Source organism: Leucoraja erinacea, chromosome 2, assembly GCF_028641065.1.
Source record: "Leucoraja erinacea ecotype New England chromosome 2, Leri_hhj_1, whole genome shotgun sequence".
NCBI classification, from domain to species: Eukaryota; Metazoa; Chordata; class Chondrichthyes; order Rajiformes; family Rajidae; genus Leucoraja; species Leucoraja erinaceus.
In genome coordinates this window covers 30662198-30687895 of record NC_073378.1, presented here as the reverse complement: position 1 = coordinate 30687895, position 25698 = coordinate 30662198, and the positions used below count along the sequence as shown (strand labels likewise).

Sequence of the window (25698 nt, the reverse complement as noted above, 5' to 3'; positions counted from 1 at the left end):
GTCACCAGAAGGGCCAATCTTTGGAAAGTGAACCAAATGTCACACACGTGAAGAGATGTCATCGCATAAAGTAGTTCATTAAAACATTCTTGTAAGAGATTAATCTTATTAATTGCTATTTTCAATACATGACAATAAAGACAATACATGATTACAATCAATGCATTTACAGTGTATAGATTCAGATTCAGATTCAGATTCAATTTTAATTGTCATTGTCAGTGTACAGTACAGAGACAACGAAATGCATTTAGCATCTCCCTTGAGTGTTTAACCTGAATATAGATGTTGCAGGAAGGAACTGCAGATGCTGGTTTAAACTGCTGGTTAAACTCGCAGTTTAAGCTGCTAGAGTGAGGCTGTACCTCATATTCGGTTTAGGTAGCTTACAACCCAACAGTATGAACATTGAAGATAGACACAAAATGCTGGAGTAACTCAGCGGGACACGCAGCATCTCTGGATAGAGGGAATGGGTGATGTTTCGGGTCGAGACCCTTCTTCAGACTCAAAGTGTATTGATACTGATAAGGGAATAACGTTTAGTGCAAGGTAAATCCAGCAATGTCTGACCAAGGATAGTCCGAGGGTCAACAATGAGGTAGATAGTAGTTCAGGACTGCTCTCTGGTTGTAGTAGGATGGTTCAGTTGCCTGATAATAGCTGGGAAGAATCTGTCCCTGAATCTGGAGGTGAGCGTTTTTACACTTCTATACTTTTGCCTGATGGGAGAGGGGAGAAGAGGGAGTGGCCAGGGTGCGACTGGTCCTTGATTATGCTGCTGGCCTTGCCGAGGCAGCGTGAGGTGTAGATGGAGTCAATAGAAGGGAACAGATGAGGTAGCGGTTCCAGACGGAGAGGCGAGGGTCGGGGGAGTCGCTGGTGGAGGCCCGTGGCAGGCTGGAGCACATTTTGGCTCCTTCACTGCAATCTCGTTTCCCTTTCCCCTGACACTCAGTCTGAAGAAGGGTCACGACCCGAAACGTCACCCATTCCTTTTCTCCAGAGAAGCTGCCTGTCGCGCTGAGTTACTCCAGCATTATTTGTCTATCTTCGGTGTAGACCAGCATCTGCAGTTCCTTCCTACACATTTAGTTTAGTTTGGTTTACTGTCACATGTACCGTAGTTTAGTTTTGAGATACAGCGCGGAAACAGACCCTTTGGCCCACTGAGCCTGCACCGACCACCGATCCCTGTACCCTAACACTATCCTACACACACTGGGGACACTTTACAATTTTTTTAATCGAAACCAATTGACTTTCAAACCTGCACGTCTTTGGAGTGTGGGAGAAAAACAGAGCACCCGGAGGTATCCACAGTGTATAGATACGTGATAAAGGGAATAACATTTAATTTAAAGTGAATTTAATTTATTGTCATGTGTACTAAGGTATAGTGAAGAGCTTTGTTGTGTGCTAACTAGTCAGCAGAAAGACAATACATAATTACAATCGAGCCGTTCACAGTGTACAGATAGGAATATTGTTTAGTGCAAGGTAAAGTCTGATCAAAGATTGTCCGAGGGTCTCAAATGAGGTAGATGGTAGCTCAGAACCGCTCTCTCGTTGTTGATAGGATGGTTCAGCTACCTGATAACAGCTGGGAAGAAACTGTCCGTGAATGTGGAGGTGTGCGTTTTGTCTGCACGGAAACAGGTCCTTTGTTCCACCGAATCCGCGTCGACCAACGATCACTCCGTACATTAGCACTATCCTACACACTAAGGACAATTTGACAAGGTTACCAAAGCCAATTAACCTACAAACAAGTACACCTTTGGAGTGTGGGAGGAAACCGGAGCACGCGCAGGTCACAGGGAAACCGTACAAACTCCGTACAAACAGCACCCGCAGTCAGGATCGAACCCGGGTCTACGGTGCTGTGAGGCAGCAACTCTAATGCTGCGCCACTGTGCCACCCTTACATTTTAAACTGCAAGGGAACAATCTGGTTTAACGAATCAGGTTTAGAGGCATATGGGCCAAACGTAGGCATGCAGGAGTGGAAGGGACATGTTGGTCGTTGTGGCCAAGTTGGGCCGAAGGGCCTGTTTCGACGCTGTATGACCTTCCTCCCATAATCCCCCTGTACAAGCATTGCAAGGGCAAGGAGCAGTCACTGAGTACACGCACATAATTCCCACTAGCTTCAAGCCACTTCAAGGGTGTCGGATGTTATGGGGAGAAGGCAGAAGAATGGGGTTAGTAGAGATAGATCAGCCATGATTGAATGGGAAAGTAGACGATGGGCCGAATGGCCCAATTCTGCTCCTATCAATTATGAACCTATAAGCCAGAGCCCTTGTTCACAGAGACCGGAGATAAAGACCGTGGAAGCTGCTGCATTATGTTTTTACTGGAGAGGTGTAAGAGATTTCCCACCTCAGTTGAAGGAATGTGCTCTTATTCCAGCAAGCGTGTCTGGTTTAAGAAGAGTAACCGGTGGTGGCAGCAGGTCAGAACTGACTCGCTCGTCTTTCAACTTTAAAAGTAGAAAATTCCTGGCAGACTACCAGGACTGGAAAAAAAAAATGGATCTCTCACCTAATTCTAGCCGCAGCGGTAGAGTTGCTGCCTCACAGTGCGAGGGAGCCAGGTTTGATTCTGACTATGGGTGCTGTCTGTACGGAGATTGTACGTTCTCCCCGTGACCGCATGGGTTTACTCCGCATGCTCTGATTTCCTCCCACACTCTAATGGAGTACAGGTTTGTGGGCTGAATGGCTTTTGTAAAAATTGTCCCTAGTGTGTGTAAGATAGTGCTAGTGTACGGGGTGATTGCTGGTCGGCACAGGCTCCATGGGCCTAAGGGCCTGTTTCCACGCTGAACTAAACTAAACTATATGAAGGGTTTCGGCCCGAAACGTTGCTTATTTCCTTCGCTCCATAGATGCTGCTGCACCCGCTGAGTTTCTCCAGCTTTTTTGTGTACCTTAAACTATATTCATCACCAGTAAAAACAAATCTGATACATTTTATCCATGTGGGGCAAGTGCAAGTATATTTGCTTTACTTTAGTTTAGAGATACATCATGGATACAGGCCCTTCGGCCCACCAAGTCCATGCTGACCAGCGATCTCCTGTGTACACTAGTTCTACATTATCCCAGTTTTGCATCCTACACACCAGGGGCAATTTACAAAAAGCCAATTAACCTATAAACCTGCACGTCTTTGGAGTGTGGGAGGTAACCGGAGCACCCGGAGAAATCCAACGTGGTGACAGGGAGAAGGTACAAACTCCGGGTCTGAAGAAGGATCTCAACTCGAAACATCATCTATTACTTTTCCCCAGAGATGTTGCCTGACCAGCTAAGTTACTCCAGTACTTTGTGTCTATCTTTGGTATAAACCAGCATCTGCGGTACACAAAATGTAGCGGAGGCAGGTTTAAAGTGAGAGAGGAAGATTTAGAGATCAACTTTTTCACACAGTGGGTGGTGGATATATGGAACGAGCTGCTAGAGGGAGCAGTGGAGATGGGTCCAATTGCACTGTAAATTGTTAATTGTCCCTAGTGTGTAGGATAGTGGGGGCGGCACGGTGGCGCAGCGGTAGAGTTGCTGCCTTACGGCACCACTCAGTTTAATCCTGACTACGGGTGCTATGTGTATGGAGTTTGTATGTTCTCCCCGTGACTAGCGTGCGTTTTCTATTGAGACCTTCAGTTTCCTTCCACACTCCAAAGACGTACAGGTTTGTAGGTTATTTGCCTTGGTATAAATGTAAATATTGCCCCTCGTGTAGGATAGCGTTAATGTGCGGGGATCGCTGATTAGTGCGGACTCGGTGGGCCGAAGGGCCTGTTTCCGTTTGTACATTTATCTTTAAACTAAAAAATTAAAAACAATCCCCTGTCTAAAATCTGCCTGATCATCTGATCATCGTGCCTTTCCACAAAGCCAAAGGCGAATGGGGAGAGGATGGGGGAGAGGGAGAGAGAGGAGCGTGAGAGATGGGGAGGGGAAGCCGGAGAGAGACGAGGATGGGGGTAGGGGAGATGTAATACTCTAGTTGAGGTCTAACCAATGATTTGTAAAGATTTAGCATGACTTCCTTGCCCTTGCACCCTGTCTCTATTTATATATATTTTGACTCTGTTTGACTTTTGACTTTGATCTGATATATATATAAACACATTTATTAACTTATCCTGTTGCTTCAAAGACTTTGTTTTATGTACGGATTTTCAAAAGAAAACTCAGTCACCTCCCCCGAATCTTCCTGTTGGAAGATTTTTTTTAATCACCCTTCCAGGTCTGTTTTTTGCAGTGAGGGTTGGGTTTAGTTTAGAAACATAGAAAAATAGGTGCAGGAATAGGCCAATCGGCCCTTTGAGCCAGCACCGCCATGATCATGGCTGATCATTTAAAATCAGTATCCCGTTCCGGCTTTTTCTCCCATATCCCTTGATTCCTTTAGCCCTAACAGCTAAATCGAACTCTGTCTTGAAAACTAATTTAGTTTTATTTAGTTTAGTTTAGAGAAACGGGCCCTTCGGCCCACCGAGAGTCCACAGCCACCAGCGATCGCTGCACATTAACTCTGCCCTACACACACTAGGGACAATTTATATTTTTCATTTACACCAAGCCAATTTACCCACAAATCTGTACGTCTTTGGAGTGTGGGAGGAAACCGAAGATCTTGGCGAAAACACACACAGGTCACGGGGAGAACATACAAACTCCGTACAGACAGCACCCGTAGTCGGGATCGAACCCAGGTCTCCAGCGCAGCAAGCGCTGTAAGGCAGCAACTCCACCACTGAATCAATAAGTTACTCCAGCATTGTGTGTTTACCTTCGGTGTAAACCAGCATCTGCTGTTTCATCCTACACATAAATATGACACTTTCCTAACGTAAACGCCATGTAGAAAATTTCTCCCATTCATCCTATGTCTCTGAAATCTCACTGCTCCCCTTGTCCATATCCAAGTATGCTAGTCCCAGTATTGACACATGTATCGAGGAACAATGAGAAGCTTTGTTTTGCACACTATCCAAACAGATCAGATATGCCATTCCCAACACAAACTCAAAGGCAATAGATAGAGCAAAGGCCAAGATACAGAGTGCAGAAAAATGTAGAAACAAGAAATTTAGATGCTGGTATTAAAAAAAAAAAGACACAAAGTGCTAGAGAAACTCAGCGGGTTAGGCAACATCGGTCTGGGGAAAGGCCCCGAGCTGAAACGTCACGTATTCTCGTTCTCCAGAGATGCTGCCTGACCAGCTGAGTCATTTCAGCACTTTGTGTACTTTTGGTCGTGGTTTCCGTTCTTGTAATGGATGGTTGGCAAAGTGTCCAACAGAATGCAGAATGTAAGGTAGACAAAAGTGCTGGAGAAACTCAGCGGGTGCAGCAGCATCTATGGAGCGAAGGAAATAGGCAACGTTTCGGGCCGAAGCGTTGCCTATTTCCTTTGCTCTATAGATGCTGCTGCACCGGCTGAGTTTCTCAAGCACTTTTGTCTACCTTCGTTTTTCCAGCATCTGCAGTTCCTTCTTAAACAGAATGCAGAATGTAGTTCTCAGAAGGACACAAACTGCTGGAATAACTCAGACGATCAGGCAGCCTGTGTTGGATGGAACAGCAGATGCTGGTTTAGACTGAATACAGACACACAATGCTGGAGTATCACAGCGGGACAAGCAGCATCTCTGGTGGGAAGGAATGGGTGACGTTTCAGGTCGAGACCCTTCTTCAGACTGAGAGTCCGGGAAGAGGGAGACATAAAGAGATGGAAGGTTAAGGTATGAAAACAGATCAAAGGGGATGATGATCCAAGGAAAATGTAGAATGGATCCTTGTTAGCTGAGGGGAAGTTGACAACGAGGCAGAATATCAGTAATATTTAATCAGGATGACAGTGGGAGAACTAGGATGGGGGAGGAATGGAGAGAGAGGGAAAGCAATGGTTACTTGAATAGGTGACGTTTTGGGTCGAGACCCGTCTGAACAAGGGTCTTGACCTGAAAAGTCATCCATTCCTTCTCTCCAGAGATGCTGCCTGTCCTGCTGAGTTACTCCAGCATTTTGTGTCTATCTTCGGTTTAAACCAACACCTGCACAGTTCCTTCCTGCACAGTGAAAAGCTTTGCTTTGCCTGCTGTACACACAGACCAGATATACTCCACATAAATATAATCAAGATTTAGGTCATACAGCGTGGAAACAGGCCCATCTGCCCAACTCGCCCGCACCGACCAATAGACAATAGGTGCAGGAGTGGGCCATTCGGCCCTTCGAGCCAGCACCGCCATTCAATGTGATCATGGCTGATCATCCACAATCAGTACCCCGTTCCTGCCTTCTCCCCATATCCCCTGACTCCGCTATTTTTAAGAGCCCTATCTAGCTCTCCCTTGAAAGCATCCAGAGAACTTGCCTCTGAGGCAGAGAATTCCACAGACTCACCACTCTCTGTGAGAAAAAGTTTTTCCTCGTGTCCGTTCTAAATGGCTTACTCCTTATTCTTAAACTGTGGCCCCTGGTTCTGGACTCTCACAACATCGGTAACATGTTTCCTGCCTCTAGCATGTCCAAACCCTTAACAATCTTATATGATTCAATGAGATCACCTCTCATCCTTCTAAACTCCAGAGTGTACAAGCCCAGCTGCTCCATTCTCTCAGCATATGACAGACCAACATGCCCCATCTACACTAGTCCCACCTGCCTGCTTTTGGCCCATATCTCCCTGTCCCATCCATGTTGCAATAGTCTTTTTTGATCAATACGGGTGCCAGAGGTTATGGCAGTGCTGGCTTGAAGGGTTGAATGGCCTCCTCTTGCACCTATTTTCTATGTTTTCTATGTTATGGGGAGAAAGCAGGAGAATGAGATTAGGAGGGAGAGATAGATAAGCCATGGTTGAATGGAGGAGTAACCTTGATGGGCCGAATGGCCTAATTCTACTCGTATTCCTTATGACCTTAGTCCCTGCCTCAACCACTTCTATTACTCTACGGCAATTAAAAAAAAAAAAAAAAAAACAATCTCAAATGGGGAACGATCTGTGGAAAGACGGGGTAAGGTCCCGAAAGAAGAACAGTTCAAGTGAGGCAGGACCGTCGCTGTTCGGGATGCTGGAGGAGCAGTTGTGCATGTTGGATTCCTAATGTTCTGAAAATGTAAGCAGATTGTGGATTTGTTTTGAAAGGATATTACAGCTGTTTCATTGACCTAAATCCACACAGATTAAAATGTGAACCCATATGAGAAAAGCCCAAGCTACTCAGAGTGAGTTAACCCTACACATTTATTAATTGAGAGGCTGAAATGGAACAGCTGCTGTTTATGGTGGGAGTAATCCAAGCATATTGAAAATCCGTCAACGTTCCCGACTTGGATCGTTCGCGCTCTCACCAATTCTTTTAGAAACATAGAAAATAGGCACAGGAGTAGGCCATTCAGCCTTCCGAGCAAGCACCGCCATTCAATGTGATCATGGCTGATCATCCAGAACCAGTACCCCGTTCCTGCTTTCTCCCCATATCCCTTGATTCCGTTAGCCCTAAGAGCTAACTCTCTTTTGAATACATCCAGTTAATTGGCCTTCACTGAGAGAATTTCACAGATTCGCAACTCTCTGGGTGAAAATGTTTTTCCGCATCTCAGTCCTAAATGGCCAACCCCTTATTCTTAACTGTGACCCCTGGTTCTGGACTCCCCCAACATCGGGAACATTTTTCCTGCATCTAGCCTGTCCCAATCCCTTAATCATTTTATGTTTCTATAAGATCCCTCTCATCCTTCTAAATTCCAGCGAATGCAAGTCCAGTCGACCCATTCTTTTTTATTAGAAAGCACAGTGGACTCGCGCCAGAGACCCAGTTTCGATCCTGGCCTCGGGTGCTGCCTGCGTGGAGTTTGCACGTTCTCCATGTGACTGCGTTTGGTTTCCTCCGGGTGTTCCGGTTTCTATAGGGACGGCACGGTGGCACAGTGATGGAGTTGCTGCCTCACAATGTCAGAGACTCGGGTTCAATCCTGGCCACGGGCGCTGTCTGTACGGCGTTTGTACGTTCTCCCCGCCACCTGCGTGGGTTTTCTACAGGTGCTCCGGTTTCCTCCCACACTCCAAAGACGTACGGGTTTGTAGGTTCATTTGACTTGGTATAAATTGTTCCTCTTGTGTGTAGGATGGTGTAAACGTATGAGGATTGCTAGTCGGCGTGGACTTGGTGTGCTGAAGGGCCTGTTTCTGCGCTGTATTGGAATAACATCTACGCTAGTCCCACTTGCTCGCATTTGGTCATATCCCTCTAAACCTGTCCTATCCATGTACCTGTCTAAATGTTTTTTAAACGTTGGGCTAGTCCCTGCCTCAACTAACTCCTCTGGCAGCTCGTTCCATACGCCCACTACCTTTTGTGTGAAGATGTTGCCCTACAGGTTCCTATTCAATCTTTCCCCTCCCATCTTAAACCTACATCTTTTAGGTAATAAAAATCCTCGAAACAGGCCGTTCTGCCCAACTTGCTAACCAAGGTGCTCCACGTAAGCTTGGCTCATTTGGCTCATTTACCTCTAAGCCTTTCCTATCCATGCACCTGACCAAGTGTCTTTTAAACGTTGCATAGTACCTGCCTCAACTACCTCCTCTGGCGCTCGTTCCATACATCCACCACTCTCTGGGTGATCGATGATCGTTGTGGACTGACGGGGCCGAAGAGCCAGTTTCATGCTGTATCTTTCAATGGATACAACTAAAGTGGGTGGTGTGTGGAATTCTTTGCTGTAGGCTGTAGAGGCCAAGTCAGTAGCTATTTTTAAGGTAGAGATTGATTGATTCTTGATTAGTATGGGTGTCAGGGGTTATGGGGAGAAGGCAGGAGAATGGTGTTGAGAGAGAATGATAAATCAGCCATGATTGAATGGCGGGAGTAGACTCGATGGGCCGAATGGCCTAATTCTGCTCCTATCAGTTATGAACAATTAATTTTTTTTTTGAGTCGCTACTGGCAATAGACAATAGATATTAGCTGCTTCGAGCCAGCACCGCCGTTCAATGTGATCATGGCTGATCATCCCCAATCAGTACCCTGTTCCTGCCTTCTCCCCATATCCCCTGACTACTGCTGTGAATATATGTTGTTTTCTGGGCTCCAGTTTAAATAACCACCGCACATGATGTGGTCTTGCAGTGCTTGGAATTGTAACCCAGTGAGTGTCCACTTGCTGCTGTCAACCTGATGTGATCGCTGAGTCTGCATTAATTAGCAGGCCTTGCGTTAAAGGGTATAACAGTGAGGGGCGCTGTCTGTACGGTTTACACTGTGCTCCATATGCCGCCAGGAATGATCAAATATACAAACGCCAGGCATGTTTAGTTTAGTTTAGAGACGCAGTTTAGTTTAGAGCTGCAAATGTGCTCTTGGGTCCACCGTGTGTAGAAAAGAACTACAGCTGGTTTAAATTGAAGGGAGACACAAAATGCTGAAGTAACTGTTGGAGAAGCCTTTCCTTGAACGAGACTATCGACTTATTCCATGAGTTTAGATGAATATATCTGTGATCCCAGTACTAATCAATGAAGAGCAGAGATCATGGACAGACACAAAGTGGTGGAGTAACTCAGTGGGTCAGGCAGCATCTCTGGAGACTGAGGATATGTAACATTATGGGTTGGGCCACTTTTGTCCGGAAGGATCCCGATACAAAACGTCACCTATCCATGTTCTCCAGATACTGCTCTCCCTCTCCCTCTCCCTCTCCCTGTCCCTGTCCCTGTCCCTCTCCCTCTCCCTCTCCCTCTCCCTCTCCCTCTCCCTCTCCCACCCTAGTTCTCTGACTCATTTCACTGTCTGATTAATTTTACTGTTTGTGTGCCTCGTTGTCACCTTCCCCTCAGCCAACAAATGAACCATCAGTCTGAACCAGCGGTTCGACCCGAAACATCGTTCCTTCTCTCCAGAGATGTAGCCTGTCCCACTGAGTTACTCCAGCATTTTTCCTCGGTATTAGCGTCTGCATTTCCTTCCTACACATTGTTCAGTTTAGTTTATTGTCACGTGTACCGAGGTACAGTGAAAAGTTTTTGTTGCGTGTTAACCAGTCAACGGAAAGGCAATACATGATCACAATCGAGCCATTTACAGTGTACAGATACTTGATAAGAGAATAACGTTTAGTACAAGATAAACCCAGTAAAGTCCGTTCAAGGGTATTCCGAGGGTCACCAATGAGGTAGATAGTAGTTCAGGACCGCGCTCTAGTTGTTGGTAGGGTGGTCCAGTTGCCTGATAACAGCTGGGAAGAAACTGTCCCTGAATCTGGAGGTGTGCCTTTCCACGCTGGAATTTAGGTTTAATATTATTGGCACATGTACCAAGGTACAGTGACGAGCTTTGTTTTGCATGCTATCCAAACACATCAGACAAAGACACAAAGTGCTGGAGAAACTCAGCGGGTCAGGCAACATCGGTCTGGGGAAAGGTCTCGACCTGACACTTCACTTGTCTGCGTTCTCCGGAGATGCTGCCTGACCAGCTGAGTTATTCCAGCACTTTGTGTCTCTTTGGTCATGCATTCAGTTTATGTAATGGTTGGTTGGCAAAGTGTCTAACAGAGTGCAGAATATAGTTCTCAGAAGGACACAAAGTGCTGGAGCAACCCAGTGGGACAGGCAGCCATATGTAGGAATGAACAGCAGATGCTGGTTTACACCGAAGATATACACAAAATGCTGGAGTAAGTCAGCGGGTCGAAGCGCATCTCTGGAGAGAAGGAATGGGTGACTTTTCAAGTCGACACCCTTCATGCTGAGAGTCAGGGTTGTGGGAGACGAGAGGTATGGAAGGATAAGGTGTGAAAACAACATCAAAGGAGACAATTTATAAGGAAATGTAGAATGATTCATTGTTGGCTGAGGGGAAGGTGACAACGAGGCACACACACAGTAAAATTAATCAGGAGGACAGTGAAATTAGTAGGAGAACTAGGGTGGGGATGGAACGGAGAGAGAGAGAGAGAGAGAGAGAGCAGCATCTGGAGGAAATGGATAGGTGACGTTCCAGATTGACATCTTGCCAGAGAAAAGTGGTCCAACCCATAACTTTACATATCCTCGTTCTGCAGATATGTTGCCTGACCCGCTGAGTTACTCCAGCAATTTGTGTCCTATTGTGTGTTGGCCGGCATCTGCAGTTCCTTGTTTCCAGTTCTCAGCATTAGAGGATGGGCTGCAGATTGTAATGCAGTATGAGCTGAATCCACAAATGCAGTCTGCTTGTCTCCCTGGCCCTATATAAATAATCAGGCCGGAGCCAGTTTTGTATCTGTTTGATTTATATGCCTGTATAAACACGGTGTCAACTATTTTGGCAACACCAGCAGAGCATTTAAACTACTGTTGTTTTGCTTGTCCATTTTTAAGTAGCTGAAACAGAGAGCGATACAGCGTGGAAACAGGCCCATCGTCCCAACTTAGTGAGAATCATGTACGTGTCGTCTCCGTGACTGGTCCTTCTCATTGCAATGCATGTACAGGAGGACTGCGGGGGGGAAGGTCATACAGCGTGGACACAGGCCCTTTGGCCCAACTTGCCCACACCGACCAACATGCCCCATTTACACTACTCCCACCTGCCTGCATTTAATCCATATCCTTCCAAACCTGTTCTATCCATGTACCTGTCAAAATGTTTCTTAAACGTTGCGATAGTCCCTGCCTCAATTACCTCCTCCGGCAGCTCGTTCCATACACTCACCACCCTTTGTGTGAAAAAGTTACCCCTCTGGTTCCTATTAAATCTCCCCCCCCCCCTCACCTTAAACCTATGCCCTCTGGTTCTTGATTCCCCTACTCTGGGCAAGAGACTCTGTGGATTTATTCGATCTATGTACCTGTCTAAATGTTTTTTAAACATTGGGATAGTTCGCACCTCAACTACTTTCTTAAGTCATGATAAATTAAGCACAATAAGCCCCATTTTACTATTTTCGAATGCAAGCAATGAAAACTTTGATGAGACCGCAGCGGTGGAGCTGCTGCCCCACAGCGCCAGAGACCCGGGTTCGATCCTGACTACGGGTGCTGTCTGTACGGAATTTGTACGTTCCCTCCGTAACCTGCGTTGAAATTTTCTGGGTGCTCCGGTTTCCTCTCACGCTTCAAAGACGTACAGGTTTGTAGCTTAATTGGCTTGGTATAAATGTAAATTGTTCCTAGTGTGTTAGCGTGCGGGGATCGCTGGTCGGTGCGGACTCGGTGGGTCGATGGGCCTGTTTTCATGCTGTATGACTAAACTAAACTAATGGGTGCAGGATAGTGTTAAATTTTGGGTATCGTAGGTCGGCACGGACTCAGTGGGCCAAAGGGCCTGTTTCTGTACTGTATCTTTAAACAATAAACTAGCGTGTGTTGGATCGTGTTAATGTGCGGGGATTGCTGGTCGGCACGGACACAGTGAGCTGAAGGGCAGGTTTCAGCACCGTATCTTTAAAACAAAAACTAAAGCCTACAAAGAGTGTGTTTCAAAAGGCCCCTGTGATTTTTGTCCTGGGTTGCACACAGAAGTGTCCTGCATATTAGACTCTCCGAGTTTGACATTCCAATATGTGAGGCTGTTGCTAAGGTATTTGAAAATGCCTTCAAACATGCACTGCATGGGGTTATTCTGTAAAGCTGATTAATTACTGAATTAAGTCAACCAGGCAACGCCCTCGAGTTTTCAATCACCAGTTACGTGTTTGATGGTGTCAGTAGGTTGGCTTTCCATCCTGTAATCACTCCAGTTTCATCTCTCTGTCAAGGGACTGCTCGTGAAGGCTTGCCTGCTGGATTAGACAGTCATAGAGTCTTACAGCATGGAAACAGGCGCTTCGGCCCAACTTACCCCCACCGACCAACATGTCCCAGCTACACTTGGCCCTCCTGCCTGTGTTTGGCCCATATCCCTCTAAACCTGTTCTATCCATGTACCCGTCTCACTTTTTCTTAAATGTTTGGATAGTCCCAGCCTCAAGCACCTCCAACGGCAGCTCGTTCCATACCCCCACCACCCTTTGTGTGAAAATGCTACCCCTCAGATTCCTATTAAATCTTTGCTCCCTTCACCGTAAACCTATGTCCTCTGGTCCTCGATTCCCCTACTCTGGGCAAAAGACTCTGTGCATCTACCCGATCTATTCCGCTCATGATTTTGTACACCTTTAATTGAGGGAGTGCAGTGTAGGTTCACAAGATTAATTCCCGGGATGACGGGACTGTTGTATGCTGAGAGAATGGAGCGGCTGGGCTTGAACACTCTGGAGTTTAGAAGGATGAGAGGGCATCTTATTGAAACATAAGATTGTTAAGGGTTTAGACATGCTAGAGGCAGGAAACATGTTTCCGATGTTGGGGGAGTCCAGAACCAGGGGCCACAGTTTAAGAATAAGGAATAAGCCATTTAAAACGGAGACGAGACGAGGAAACACTTTTTCTCACATAGGGTGGTGAGTCTGTGGAATTCTTTGCCTCAGAGGGTGGTGGAGGCAGGTTCCCTGGATACTTTCAAGCAAAAGCTAGATAGGGCTCTTAAAGATAGGGGAGTCAGCATATGGGGAGAAGGCAGGAACGAGGTACTGATTGGGGATGTTCAGCCATGATCTCATTGAATGGCGGTGCTGGCTCAATGGGCCGAATGGCCTACTCCTGCACCTAATGTCTATTGTCCAATAGAACACCCCTCATCCTCCTGCGCTGCAAGGAATAGAGTCCCTTCCAACTCAACCTCTCCCTGTAACTCACACCCTCAAGAGCTGGCAACATCCTGGTAAACTTCTCTGCACCCTGTCCAGAGTTAAATTTGGCGCTGGAATAGTGTTGCACGGTTGAATCCTTCCTGCTCTTACCGCATTCAGCGGGCAATGAATTATGAATCAGCTGTCGTCCAGACAGGGTGTAGTGAGGATTAGGTGGAATCCAGTGGGTGTGAATCTGCAAGATTCGCCCTTCACCACGGCTGCGCGGCTGGGCATCATTCTGCCATTTTACTTTTAGTTTGGTTGAGAGATACAATGTAGAAACCAGTCCACCGGCCCGCCAAGTCTTCACCGACCAGTTACTACACTATAGTGCAGAAAGCAACTTCTTCTTTCGTGTCCATCATCTATGTTTCACATGTTGGGCCAGGCTCTTGCACAGTGGTCTGCCGTCTCGTGTGTCACCGCTAGATCTTCCAGGCAGCATTGTTCACCAACAAGTGGGCATCTTAGTAGGTGTGGCATGGATTGTACAGATGTTCCACATTCACATTCTGAATTCACATGCACAGTCTGAAGAAGAGTTTCGGACCGAAACGTTGCTTATCTCCTTCGCTCCATAGATGCTGCTGCACCTATCTCATTGAAACATAAAAGGTTGTTAAGGGTTTGGACACGCTAGAGGCCGGAAACATGTTCCCGATGTTGGGGGAGTCCAGAACCAGGGGCCACAGTTTAAAAATAAGGAGTAAGCCATTTAGAACGGAGACGAGGAAACACTTTTTCTCACAGAGAGTGGTGAGTGTGCAATTCTCTGCCTCAGAGGGCGGTGGAGGCAGGTTCTCTGGATGCTTTCAAGAGAGAGCTAGATAGGGCTCTTAAAAATAGCGGAGTCAGGGGATATGGGGAGAGGGCAGGAACGGGTACTGATTGGGGATGATCAGCCATGATCACATTGAATGGCGGTGCTGGCTCGAAGGGCCAAATGGCCTGCTCTTGCACCTATTGTCTGTTGTCTATTGTCAGGTTTCTGTTAGATCTCTCCACTCACTTTAAGCCTTCTAGGTGAGCGGAGTGATATAACAGGAACCTGAAGGTTAACAGTCTTCACCTTCTGGTTCTTGATTACCCTCCGCTGGGAAAAAGACATTGCTACATCATTTTGACTCAGATTATTCACTTAGATTATCCATTTCATACATGGCCCTCCCCGCCTATTTAGGCTCCAGCAAAAAAACGCCTCCTATCTTTCATCGTTTAACCTACCCACACCAGTCTGATGAATTGAAGTTATAATGGCTTGTGGGTCTAACTGGCACAGTTAGAATTAGGGGGTGGCAAAGTGGCACTGCGGTAGAATCACTGCCACACAGCGCCAGAGACCCGGGTTCAATCCTGACCACGGGTGCTGTCTGAACGGCGTTTGTACATTCTCACCGTGACCTGCGTGGGTTTTACCCGGGTGCTCCGGTTTCCTCCCACACTCCAAAGATGCACAGGATTGTAGGCCAATTGGCTTTGGTAAAATTGTAAATTGTCCCAAGTGTGTGTTGGATAGTGCTAGTATATGGGGTGATCGCTGGTCGCCCCGGACTTGGTGGGCTGAAGGGCCTGTTTCCGTACTGTATCTCTAATGTCTAAAAATAATTTGTTTTTGTCCCTAATTGATCAGCCATGATCACATTGAATGGCTCGAAAGGGCCGAATGGCCTACTCCTGCACCTATTGTCTATTATTGTCTAATTGCGCAAGTAATGATAATCATAAGGCAGCATTCACAAGTGATAAGGGCAGAATTAGACCATTTGGCCCATCAAGTCTACTCCGCCATTCAATCTATCTCTCCCTCCTAATCCCATTCTCCTGCCTTCTCCCCATAACCCCTGATACCCGTACTAATCAAGAATCTTATCAATCTCCACTTTAAAAATATCCAATCACTTGGCCTCCACAGCCATTTGTGGCAATTAATTCCACAGATTCACAGATTATGATTTTGAGCAGCATCTGAGATTCCAGTGAAGTTACTCGAATAGTAATAATCTGTGCTTTTGACCTCGGGGTGATGAGGGAACGGTGGGAGGGTTTCAAGTAAGGGTGGTTTGTGACCTGCAGATGGTGAGTCTTGCCACCTCAAGCTATAGGTATCGGTTTAGTTAGTCTCACTGATATTCATTTTATTATTGTCACTGTTTGGGGTTTAATTATTGACAGTTTACCGAGTAGTGAAAGGCCTGGATAGAGTGGATGTGGAGAGGATGTTTCTACCAGTGGGAGAGTCTAGGACCAGAGGCCACAGCCTCAGAATGAAAGGACGTTCCTTTAGGAAGGAGATGAGGAGACATTTCTTTCGTCAGAGATGCGGTGAATCTGTGGAATTCGCAGCTGCGGGGGCCAAGTCAGTGGATATTGTTTTAGGCAGAGATAGATAGAATCTTAGGTATACAAAAATGCTGGAGAAACTCAGCGGGTGCAGCAGCATCTATGGAGCGAAGGAAAACCCTTCTTCAGACTAAATAGAATCTTGATTAGTACGGGTGTCGGGTTATGGGGAGAAGGCAGGAGAATGGGGTTGAGAGGGAGAGATAATTGAATAGACGATGGGCCGAATGGCCTAATTCTACTCCTATCACTTGTGAACTTATGAAGATAGGTCACGGAAGTTTAGAGGTGGAACGGGAATGGCCCGGGAGCCGGAGTAGACTCCGTGGGCTGAATGATATCCATCTTTGTCATAAGGAATTGCGTGGTGGTGGTGGTTTGGGGGAGGTGAGCAAGAATGTGGTCATAGGATATCCAGCTGGTGAGCTGTCCTGTCGCTACAATACACAACACAATACACAATGGGTCAATGGTGCTTTATTGCCGCATGTGTGAAGTGCAAAGACACAGTGGACCCATTATTGTCCAACCTACAAAAACAGTCACCAGTACTCTCTGGCAGCACTGTTGCAGCAGGATAGGTCACAAAGAGCTGGAATGGGAATGGCCCAGCGGAGTCACTCCGTGGGCAGTATCCATACGTGGTGGTGGTGGTTTGGGGGAGGTGAGCAAGAATGTGGTCATAGGATATCCAGCTGGTGAGCTGTCCTGTCGCTACAATACACAACACAATACACAATGGGTCAATGGTGCTTTATTGCAAAGACACAGTGGAATTATTGTCTTATAAACAGTCCAGTAGAGCAATGCAGCAGGTAGACACAAAATGCTGGAGAAACTCAGCGGGTCAGGCAGTATCTACGGAGAGAAGGAATTGGCGACGTTTCAGGTCGAGACCCTCTGCTGACTTGTTAAGCACGCCAACAAAAGCTTCACTGAACCTCGGTGCACGTGACAATAGACTAAACTAACTCGTACGACAAACAACATAGAATAATGAGAGGAATAGATTTAGTAAATGTACAAGGCATTTACCCGAAGTTGGGATATCAGAACAGAGGACATAGGTTTAAGGTGAGTGGGGGTGAATTTATAGAAACCTGAGGGGCAATTTTTTTTTACACAAAGTATGGTGGATAAGGGCGGCACGGTGGCGTGACGGTAGAGTTGCTGCCTTACAGTGTCAGGAGAACCGTGTTCAATCCTGATCAAGGGTGCTGTCTGTACGAAGTCTTGCGTTCTCCGCGTGACCTGTGTGGGTTTTCTCTGGGTGCTCCGGTTTCCACCCATGCTCCGAAGACATGCAGGTTCATTGGCTTCTGTAAGTTAGAAATTTTCCCTCGTGTATAGGATAGTGTTAGTGTGCGGGGCGAATGCTGGTTGGTGCTGAATCGGTGTACCTCTAATGTCTAAAGGTGTCTGGAACAAGCTGCCGGAGGAGGTAGTTGAGGCAGGGACTATCGCAACGTTTAAGAAACGTTTAGACAGGTACATGGATAGGACAAGTTTAGAGGAATATGGGCCAAACACAGGCAGGTGGGACTAGTGTAGATGGGGCATGTTAACCGGTGTGGGCAAGTTGGCCGAAGGGCAGGTTTCCACACTGTGTGACTATGATATATCCCAAGTCTGAAGGTGGGTCCCGGTCGCTACGTCACCTGTCCATTTTCTCCAGGGATGCTGCCTGACCCTGTGAGTACATATAACAATAAATTAAACTAAAACAGTAATGATGGAACATAGCAAAATCAAATGTTTGGCCATCCTGTCTTCTGTATTGTGACATCTTCAATGGGTTTATCTGTATCATTTATAGTTCATAAGTTCATAAACTTTAAGGAGCAGAATTAGGCCATTCGGCCCGTCAAGTCTACTCCGCCATTCAATCATGGCTGATCTATCTCTCCCTCCTAACCCCATTCTCCTGCCTGCTCCCCATAACCCCTGACACCCATACTAATCAAGAATCTATCTATCGCTGCCTTAAAAGTATTCATTGACTAAGTATTCCACAGCCTTCGGTGGCAAAGAATTCCACAGATTCACCGCCCTCTGACTAAATAAATTTCTCCCCATCTCCTTCCTAAAGGAACATTCATTTATTCTGAGGCTATGACCTGTAGTCCCAGACTGTCCCACTAGTGGAACCATCCTCTCCACATCCACTCTACCATGTTTAAGAAAGTGACCTTCCATCAGTTGCACATCCAACATCTGCTGTTATGTGTGAGTAACAATTCAGTGGGCAGATAGAGCACCTGGTGTGGTCCATGAGCCAAGCAGATTATTCTCATTACAACATCGAACTAACCTCCATATTCAGGGACACTTTCATCCCAGCTGTTGTCAGATAACTGGATCACCCTCCCACAACCAGTGAGCAGTGCTGAACTGCTATCTCCCTCGTTTTAGTTTTAATTTTACTTTTAGAGATACAGTGCGGAAACAGCCCTTCGGCCCACTGGGACAGCGCCGACCAGCGATCCCCGTTTATTAGCACTATCCTACACACACAAGGGACAATTTTTACCTTTATCAAGCCAATTTACCTACATGCCTGTACGTCTTTGGAGTGTGGAAGAAAACCGAAGCATAGAAACATAGAAAATAGGTGCAGGAGGAGGCCATTTGGCCCTTCGAGCCAGCACCACCATTCATTGTGATCATGGCTGATCGTCCCCAATCAGTAACCCGTGCCTGCCTTCTCCCCATATCCCTTGATTCCACCAGCCCCTAGAGCTCTAGCTAACTCTCTCTTAAATACATCCAGTGATCGCGGAGAAAACCCACGCAGGTCACGGGGAGGACGCACAAACTCCATACAGACAGTACCTGTAGTCAGGCTCGAACCCGGGTCTCCAGCGCTGTAAGGCAGCAACTCTACCGCTGCACCACCGTGTCGCCGCATTGGTGACCCTCGGACTATCTTTGATTGGACTTTACCTTGTACTTATCATGTATGTATCTGTACACTGTAAATAGCTCAATTGTAATCATGTATTGTCTTTCTGCTGACTGGTTAGCACGCAACAAAAGCTTTTCACTGTACCTCGGTGCACGTGACAATAAACCAAACTGAACGATTGTCCCTGGGGCCACAGTTCATAACATCCCGTGCTGGAATGGGAGAAATTAACCAGGCAGCTCCTCTTTCCAAATGAAAAACACACAAGTGCTGAAGTAACTCAGCAACATCTCTGGAGAACATTGATGGGCAACGTTTCAGGTCGGGACCCTTCTTCAGACTGATTGTAGTGGGGGGGGGGGAGAATATAGTAAAAGAGGTGGGGATGGGGACAAAGCTTGGCAAGCGATAGTTTGAGTTTGAGGTTAGTTTATTGTCACATGTACCGAGGTACAGTGAAAAGCTTCCGTTATGTGCTAACCAGTTCGTGGAAAGACTATACATGATTGAAATCGGGTCTTCCACAGTGTACAGATACAGGATAATTGGAGTGACGTTTAATGTAAGATAAAGTCCAATAAAAGATAGTGCGAGGGTCTCCCATGAGGTAGATGGTAGCTCAGGTCCGCTCTCTATTTGTTGGTAGGATGGTTCAGTTGCCTGATAACTCTTTCCAGTTGCTTGGAATTCTTTGCCACAGAAGGCTGTGGAGGCCAAGTCAGTAGATACTTTAGGCAGAGACAGATAGATTCTTGATTAGTACAGGTGTCAGAGGTTATGGGGAGAAGGCAGGAGAATGAGGTTGCCGCCTGTCCCACTGAGTTACTCCAGCTTTTTGTGTCTACCTTCAGCAACAGACTGGTTCCACCAAGGATGCAGGCCAAACGCCACAGGAGATCCTTCTTCCCTGTGGCTATCAAACTGTACAACTCCTTCCCCTCTATCGTGGGGTAGACTGAGACTGACTCCCCATCCTCACTTCCTCAATCTTTGCACATCCCCTAAGCCTTTTCACTCGTCATTTTAATTTCACGTTTCATGTATTTTGTGGGGTTTTTTATGACTGTTGGCAAATTAATTTCCCTCCTGGGATAAATAACGTTCTAACATATCGTATTGTATCGAGACATGGAGCTGCACTAAAGAGGAATGTCTTGCCCTTGAAACATGAAGTGACGCAATAAGAGAAAACTGAAGCACAAAAAGCCCCAGCCATTGACGGCTGTTCTGTGCAGTGGCCGGCAGATGGATCAGTTGGCATGGTATCCGATTTCTGAATCACCTTGAGAATCCATCGCTGTGCTGTGGTACAAGATGTCTTTAGTTTATTGTCACGGATACCGACCGATGTACTGTGAAAAGCTTTTGTTGCGTGCTAGCTAACCAGTCAGCGGAAAGACAATACGTGATTACAATCGAACCATTTACAGTGTATAGATACATGATAAAGGGAAAAATGTGGATAATGTTTAGTGCAAGATAAAAGCCCAATAAAGTATAACCAAAGGTAGTCTGAGGGTCTCCAGTGAGGTAGATAGTAGTTCAGGGCTGCACTCTAGTTATTGGTAGGATGGTCCAGTTGCCCGATAACAGCTGGGAAGAAAGTGTCCCTGAATCTGGATCACATTTCATAAGTTCATTACTTTTTGGAGCAGAATTAGGCCATTCGGCCCATTAAGTCTACTCTGCCAATCAATCATGGCTGATCTATCTTCCCCTTTCAACCCCATTCTCCTGCCTTCTCCTCATAACTCCCGACACTCATACTAATCAAGAATCTATCTATCTCTGCCTTAAAAATATCCACTGACTTGGCCTCCACGGCCTTCTGTGGCAATGAATTCCACAGATTCACCGCCCTCTGACTAAAGAAATTCCTCCTCATCTCCTTTCTAAATGTACGTCCTTTAATTCTGAGGCTTTGGCCTCTGGTTCTGGACTCTCCCATTAGTCGAAACATCACATCCACTCTTTTCAAGATTCAAGATTCAATTTATTTGTCATTTGGACCCCTTGAGGTCCAAACGAAATGACGTTTCTGCAGCCATACATTACAAACAAATAGACCCAAGACACAACATAATTTACATAAACATCCATCACATTGCTGTGATGGAAGGACAAAGAAACTTATCTCTCCACTGCACTGCACTTTTCATGTGTAAGAAGGTAACTTTTCATCAACTGAACATCCCACATTTTATCAAAAGGGTTGTTATCATCCCATGGTTTTTAATAACGTAGATAAATTGTCCAATTCTGCCAGTCCAGGTGGAATGTCGCACTAATCAAATGGCGTAGTAGAAACAATGGGCCAAATGGCCTAATTCTGCATTTGTGCATTCAAGATCCAAGGGTTTGTAGATTGATATGCAACTATAAAATCCTTTTATATAAAATAATTGCAAAATGATCTATTATAGGAGCAGAATTAGGCCATTCGGCCCATCTAATTACTCCTCCATCAAAACATGCCTGATTAGTCTAGTTTAGAGATACAGGGCGGAAACAGGCCCTTCGGCCCACCAATTCCTCACCGAATATCAATCCCTGCACATTAGCACAATCCTACACACGAACTAAGGACAATAGACAATAGGTGCAGGAGTAGGCCATTCGGCCCTTTAAGCCAGCACCGCCATTCAATGTGATCATGGCTGATCATCCACAATCAGTACCCCGTTCCTGCCTTCTCCCCATATCCCCTGACGCCGCTATCTTTAAGAGCCCCATCTAGCTCTCTCTTGAAAGCATCCAGAGAACCGGCCTCCACCGCCCTCTGAGGCAGAGAATTCCACAGACTCACCACTCTCTGTACGGATTCTTACTTGCAGCAGCACAACAGACAATTTACATTTTATACCAAGCCAATTAACTTACAAACCTGTACGTTTTTGGAGGGTGGGAGGAAAGCAAAGATCTCGGAGAAAACCCACACAGTCACAGTGAGAACATGCAAACTCTGTCTCTGCCTTAAAAATACCCAATGACTTGGCCTCCACAGCCGTCGGTGGCTATGAATTCCACAGATTCACCACCACCCTCTAGCTAAATAAAGAAATGTCTCCTCGTCTCCTTTCTTAAGTGTTTCTCAGGTTATTTATGGATGGTTTGTGAACTGATGTTCAGATCTGTTCTCCTGTATTGTCCTACTGAAATCCACGGGGACGGTTACTGGATCACCGCTGCACGCTAAGTCATTAACTAACTTGGTTGTGAGCCCTGGAGATTACCGAACGGCATTGCATTAAAAGGGAAAAATGTCTCGGATTGTATTTTCCCACATCCGGCTATTAAATTGATTGTCACTTGGTCAATGTTATATCATGCTAAGTGAATGAGAGTAATTTCAGATCATCATTCATTTATAAATGACAATGAAACCAGTGGTTTATGATCATTACCGGGATTATAGAAAATCAGACTGTTGACTGGGGCTATTATATTTTCTGCATCCATTAACAGCTGTGGCCCCAAGGAGGTTGACGAGGAAGCACATTTACATTCTCAACCATTGACTGCTGCTCTGAACGCCCTGTATTTTTAGCTTAGTTTAGTTTAGAGATACAGCGCGGAACTAGACCCTTCGGCCCACCGAGTCCCGCGCCGACCAGCGATCTCCGTACACTAACACTATCCTACACACACCAGGGACAATTTACAATTTTACGAAAGCAAATTAACCTTCAAACCTGCACTTCATTGGAGTGCGGGAGGAAACCGGAGCACCCGGAGAAAACCCATGCAGTCGCAGGGAGAACGTACAAACTCCGTACAGACAGCACCCGAGGTCAGGATCGAACTCGGGGCCCCTGGCGCTGTAAAGCAGCAACTCTACCGCTGCAACACCGTACTGCCTCTGATTGAAATGCGGAGTAGACTCGACGGGCCGAATGGCCCAATTCTATACTTATATTTTATGGGCTTAATAGAAACATAGAAACATAGAAAATAGGTGCAGGTGTAGGCCATTCGGCCCTTCGAGCCTGCACCGCCATTCAATATGATCATGGCTGATCATCCAACTCAGTATCCTGTACCTGCTTTCTCTCCATACCCCCTGATCCCTTTAGCCACAAGGGCCACATCTAACTCCCTCTTAAATATAGCCAATGAACCTGCCTCAAGCACATTTATCAAGGAGTGATCTCAATTAGAGACAAAGGGAAAATAAACATGTTCGGACACTCAGTTGTCACCCGCTCTTTAAAGTGTTTTGTGTTTTGTGATGTTCCATGTGTCTGAGGAGAATTTGTTTTATTTTTGTCTCTCGTTCTAGGCCAAGGCTGCAAGCACAAAGGAAATTTGCTCAATCACAGCCCAACTCGCCCAGCTCAACCCCAGTCAAAATGGTGGATCCGGTCTTACCACCCCCTGCAACGCAGATCATTGATCTCTCAAAAAGAAAGCCCAAAACAGAAGATTTCCTCACTTTCCTTTGCCTTAGAGGTACGTGTGGCTATAACCAATCGATTCCTGTGCCCATTCTTCTTATCGAGTCCACGTACAAGATTAGAAGTTGTTCAGCCAGAGCTGAGCACGCTTCTCGGCATCTGCATAGAACGGTGTCTATCTTGGCGCTTCTTGATTAGAACGGGTGTCAAGGGTTATGGGGAGAAGGCAGGAAATTGGGATTAGGAGGCAGAGATCAGCCGTGATTGAATGGTGGAGAGACTCGATGGACCGAATGGCCTAATTCTACGCCTACACCTTGTGAACTTGTGAACAAAACGCTGGCGTAACTCAGCGTGTCAGGCAGCATCTCTGGAGACGAATAGGTGACGTTTCGGGTCGAGACCCTTCTTCAGACTGAGAGTCAGGGCAGAGGGAAACGAGAGATATAGACGGTGATGTAGAGAGATATGGGGCAAATAAATGAAAGATATGCAAAAAATCTGACTTTAGCCAGAGGGTGGTGAATCTGTGGAATTCTTTGCCACAGAAGGCTGTAGAGGCCAAGTCAGTTGATGTTTTTAACGCAGAGATAGATAGATTCTTGCTCAGTACGGGTGTCAGAGGTTACGCGGAGAAGGCAGGAGAATGGGGTTGGGAGGGAGAGATAGATCAACATGATTGAATGGCAGAGTAGACTTGATGGGCCGAATGGCCTAATTCCACTCCTATCAGTTATGATCTTATGAAAAGTAACGATGATAAATGAAATAGGCCATTGTTAGCTGTGGGCTGGTGAAAACGAGTTACAGACAATGCGACTCCAGAAGACGACTTTGAAACTGGAGTCAAGAGTGTTTTGTTGTCATATGTCTCAGTTAGAACAATGAGATTCTTATTTGCAGCAGCACAACAGAATATGTATACATAGTACACTGTAAACATTATAATAAACAAGGAAAAAAATGCATTATTTGTATATATGTGTGTATGTGTGTAGTCAGGCAGCATCTCTCTGTGTATATCTGAGTTTAACTGTGTGTCTGTGCGTGTGTGTGTATATATATATATATATATATATATACACACACACAGGCACAGACACACAAACACACAGTTAAACTCAGATATACACAGAGAGATGCTGCCTGACTTTTGTGTCTATCGGGCTGAAGCCAGCATCTGCAGTTGCTCCCTACACGGGTCCTGTGATGGTATTTGTTCCGTTTGTTTTGCACAGTGATTCCAGTATCTACAGTTCCCCGTGTTTTTGTGTGTACATTCTCGGCAGGATGGTCTACTTTATCTTTATGCTTCAGCATCTCTGAACGCTCGTGTTACTGAAACCATTCTTGTTGGTTGGTGTGACCCTTGTCCATGCCAAAAAATCGCTGATGTCACCGTCGTAACTTGTCCCCAGTGTGCACGATAGTGCACATGTATGGGGTGATGGCTGTTTGGCATGCAGGGCCTGTTTCCACCTTGTAAGTCTGAAAGGTGTAAAAACAAAAGTCTAGAGTCACAGTCGTACAGCACAGAAACAGGCCCTTCAGCCTTTGAATCACAAAGTCAATCAAATGACGTGGTCAAAATGGTCTTACCACCACGCCCTGCAATGCAGATCATTGATCTCTCAAAAAGTGACAAGAAACTAAACAAAGCTAAAATCCCTACACACGAAGGGGAATTTACAGAGGGCCAACAAACCCGCACGTTTTTTGGATGTGGAGGAAATCAAATCCTGCGTAACAGGATGACACGGTGGCACAGAGTCATAGCGTCTTTCTGGTCGCCGCTGGATTTTCAACATGTTGAAAATTTTTCGGACACAGTTGGCGACAGTGGGCTTGAGGCCAATGATCGTAGCTTGACTTCTCCTGACGTAGGTGCTGTCGTAGTTGTCGCCAGGTTATCGTAGGTTGTCGCCAGGTTAACATAGGTTGTCGCCAGGTGCTACCGGTTTTTTAATGTAATGTTGTTGCGACCTGCTATGACGATGACAGTCGCCTAAAAATAGCCTAAGTGGGACAGGCCCATTACAGCGCCAGAAACCCAGGTTCGATCCTGACTACGGCCGCAGTCTGTACAGAGTTTATACGTTCTCCCCTTGACCTGCATGGGTTTTTCCAGGATTTCCAGTTTCCTCCCACACTCCAAAGACGTACAGGTTTAAAGGTTAATTGGCTTGGTGTAAATGTAAATTGTCCCTACTGTGTAGGATATTACTAGTGTATGGGAATCACTGGTCGATGCAGATTCGGTGGGCTGAAGGGCCTGTTTCCGTGCCGTATCTCTAAACTCTCTGAGCTAAAAAAAAAA

General features: G+C 46.1%; 1 protein-coding gene across 1 annotated transcript in view; it reads left to right on the top strand.

The window, feature by feature from the left end:
* Nucleotides 1-25698, top strand: part of jarid2b (jumonji, AT rich interactive domain 2b) — a 317228-nt gene that overhangs the window by 196191 nt on the left and 95339 nt on the right. The window contains 1 exon segment of the mRNA XM_055654246.1: nucleotides 23267-23436. Within this exon segment, the coding sequence (XP_055510221.1) occupies nucleotides 23267-23436 (170 nt within the window).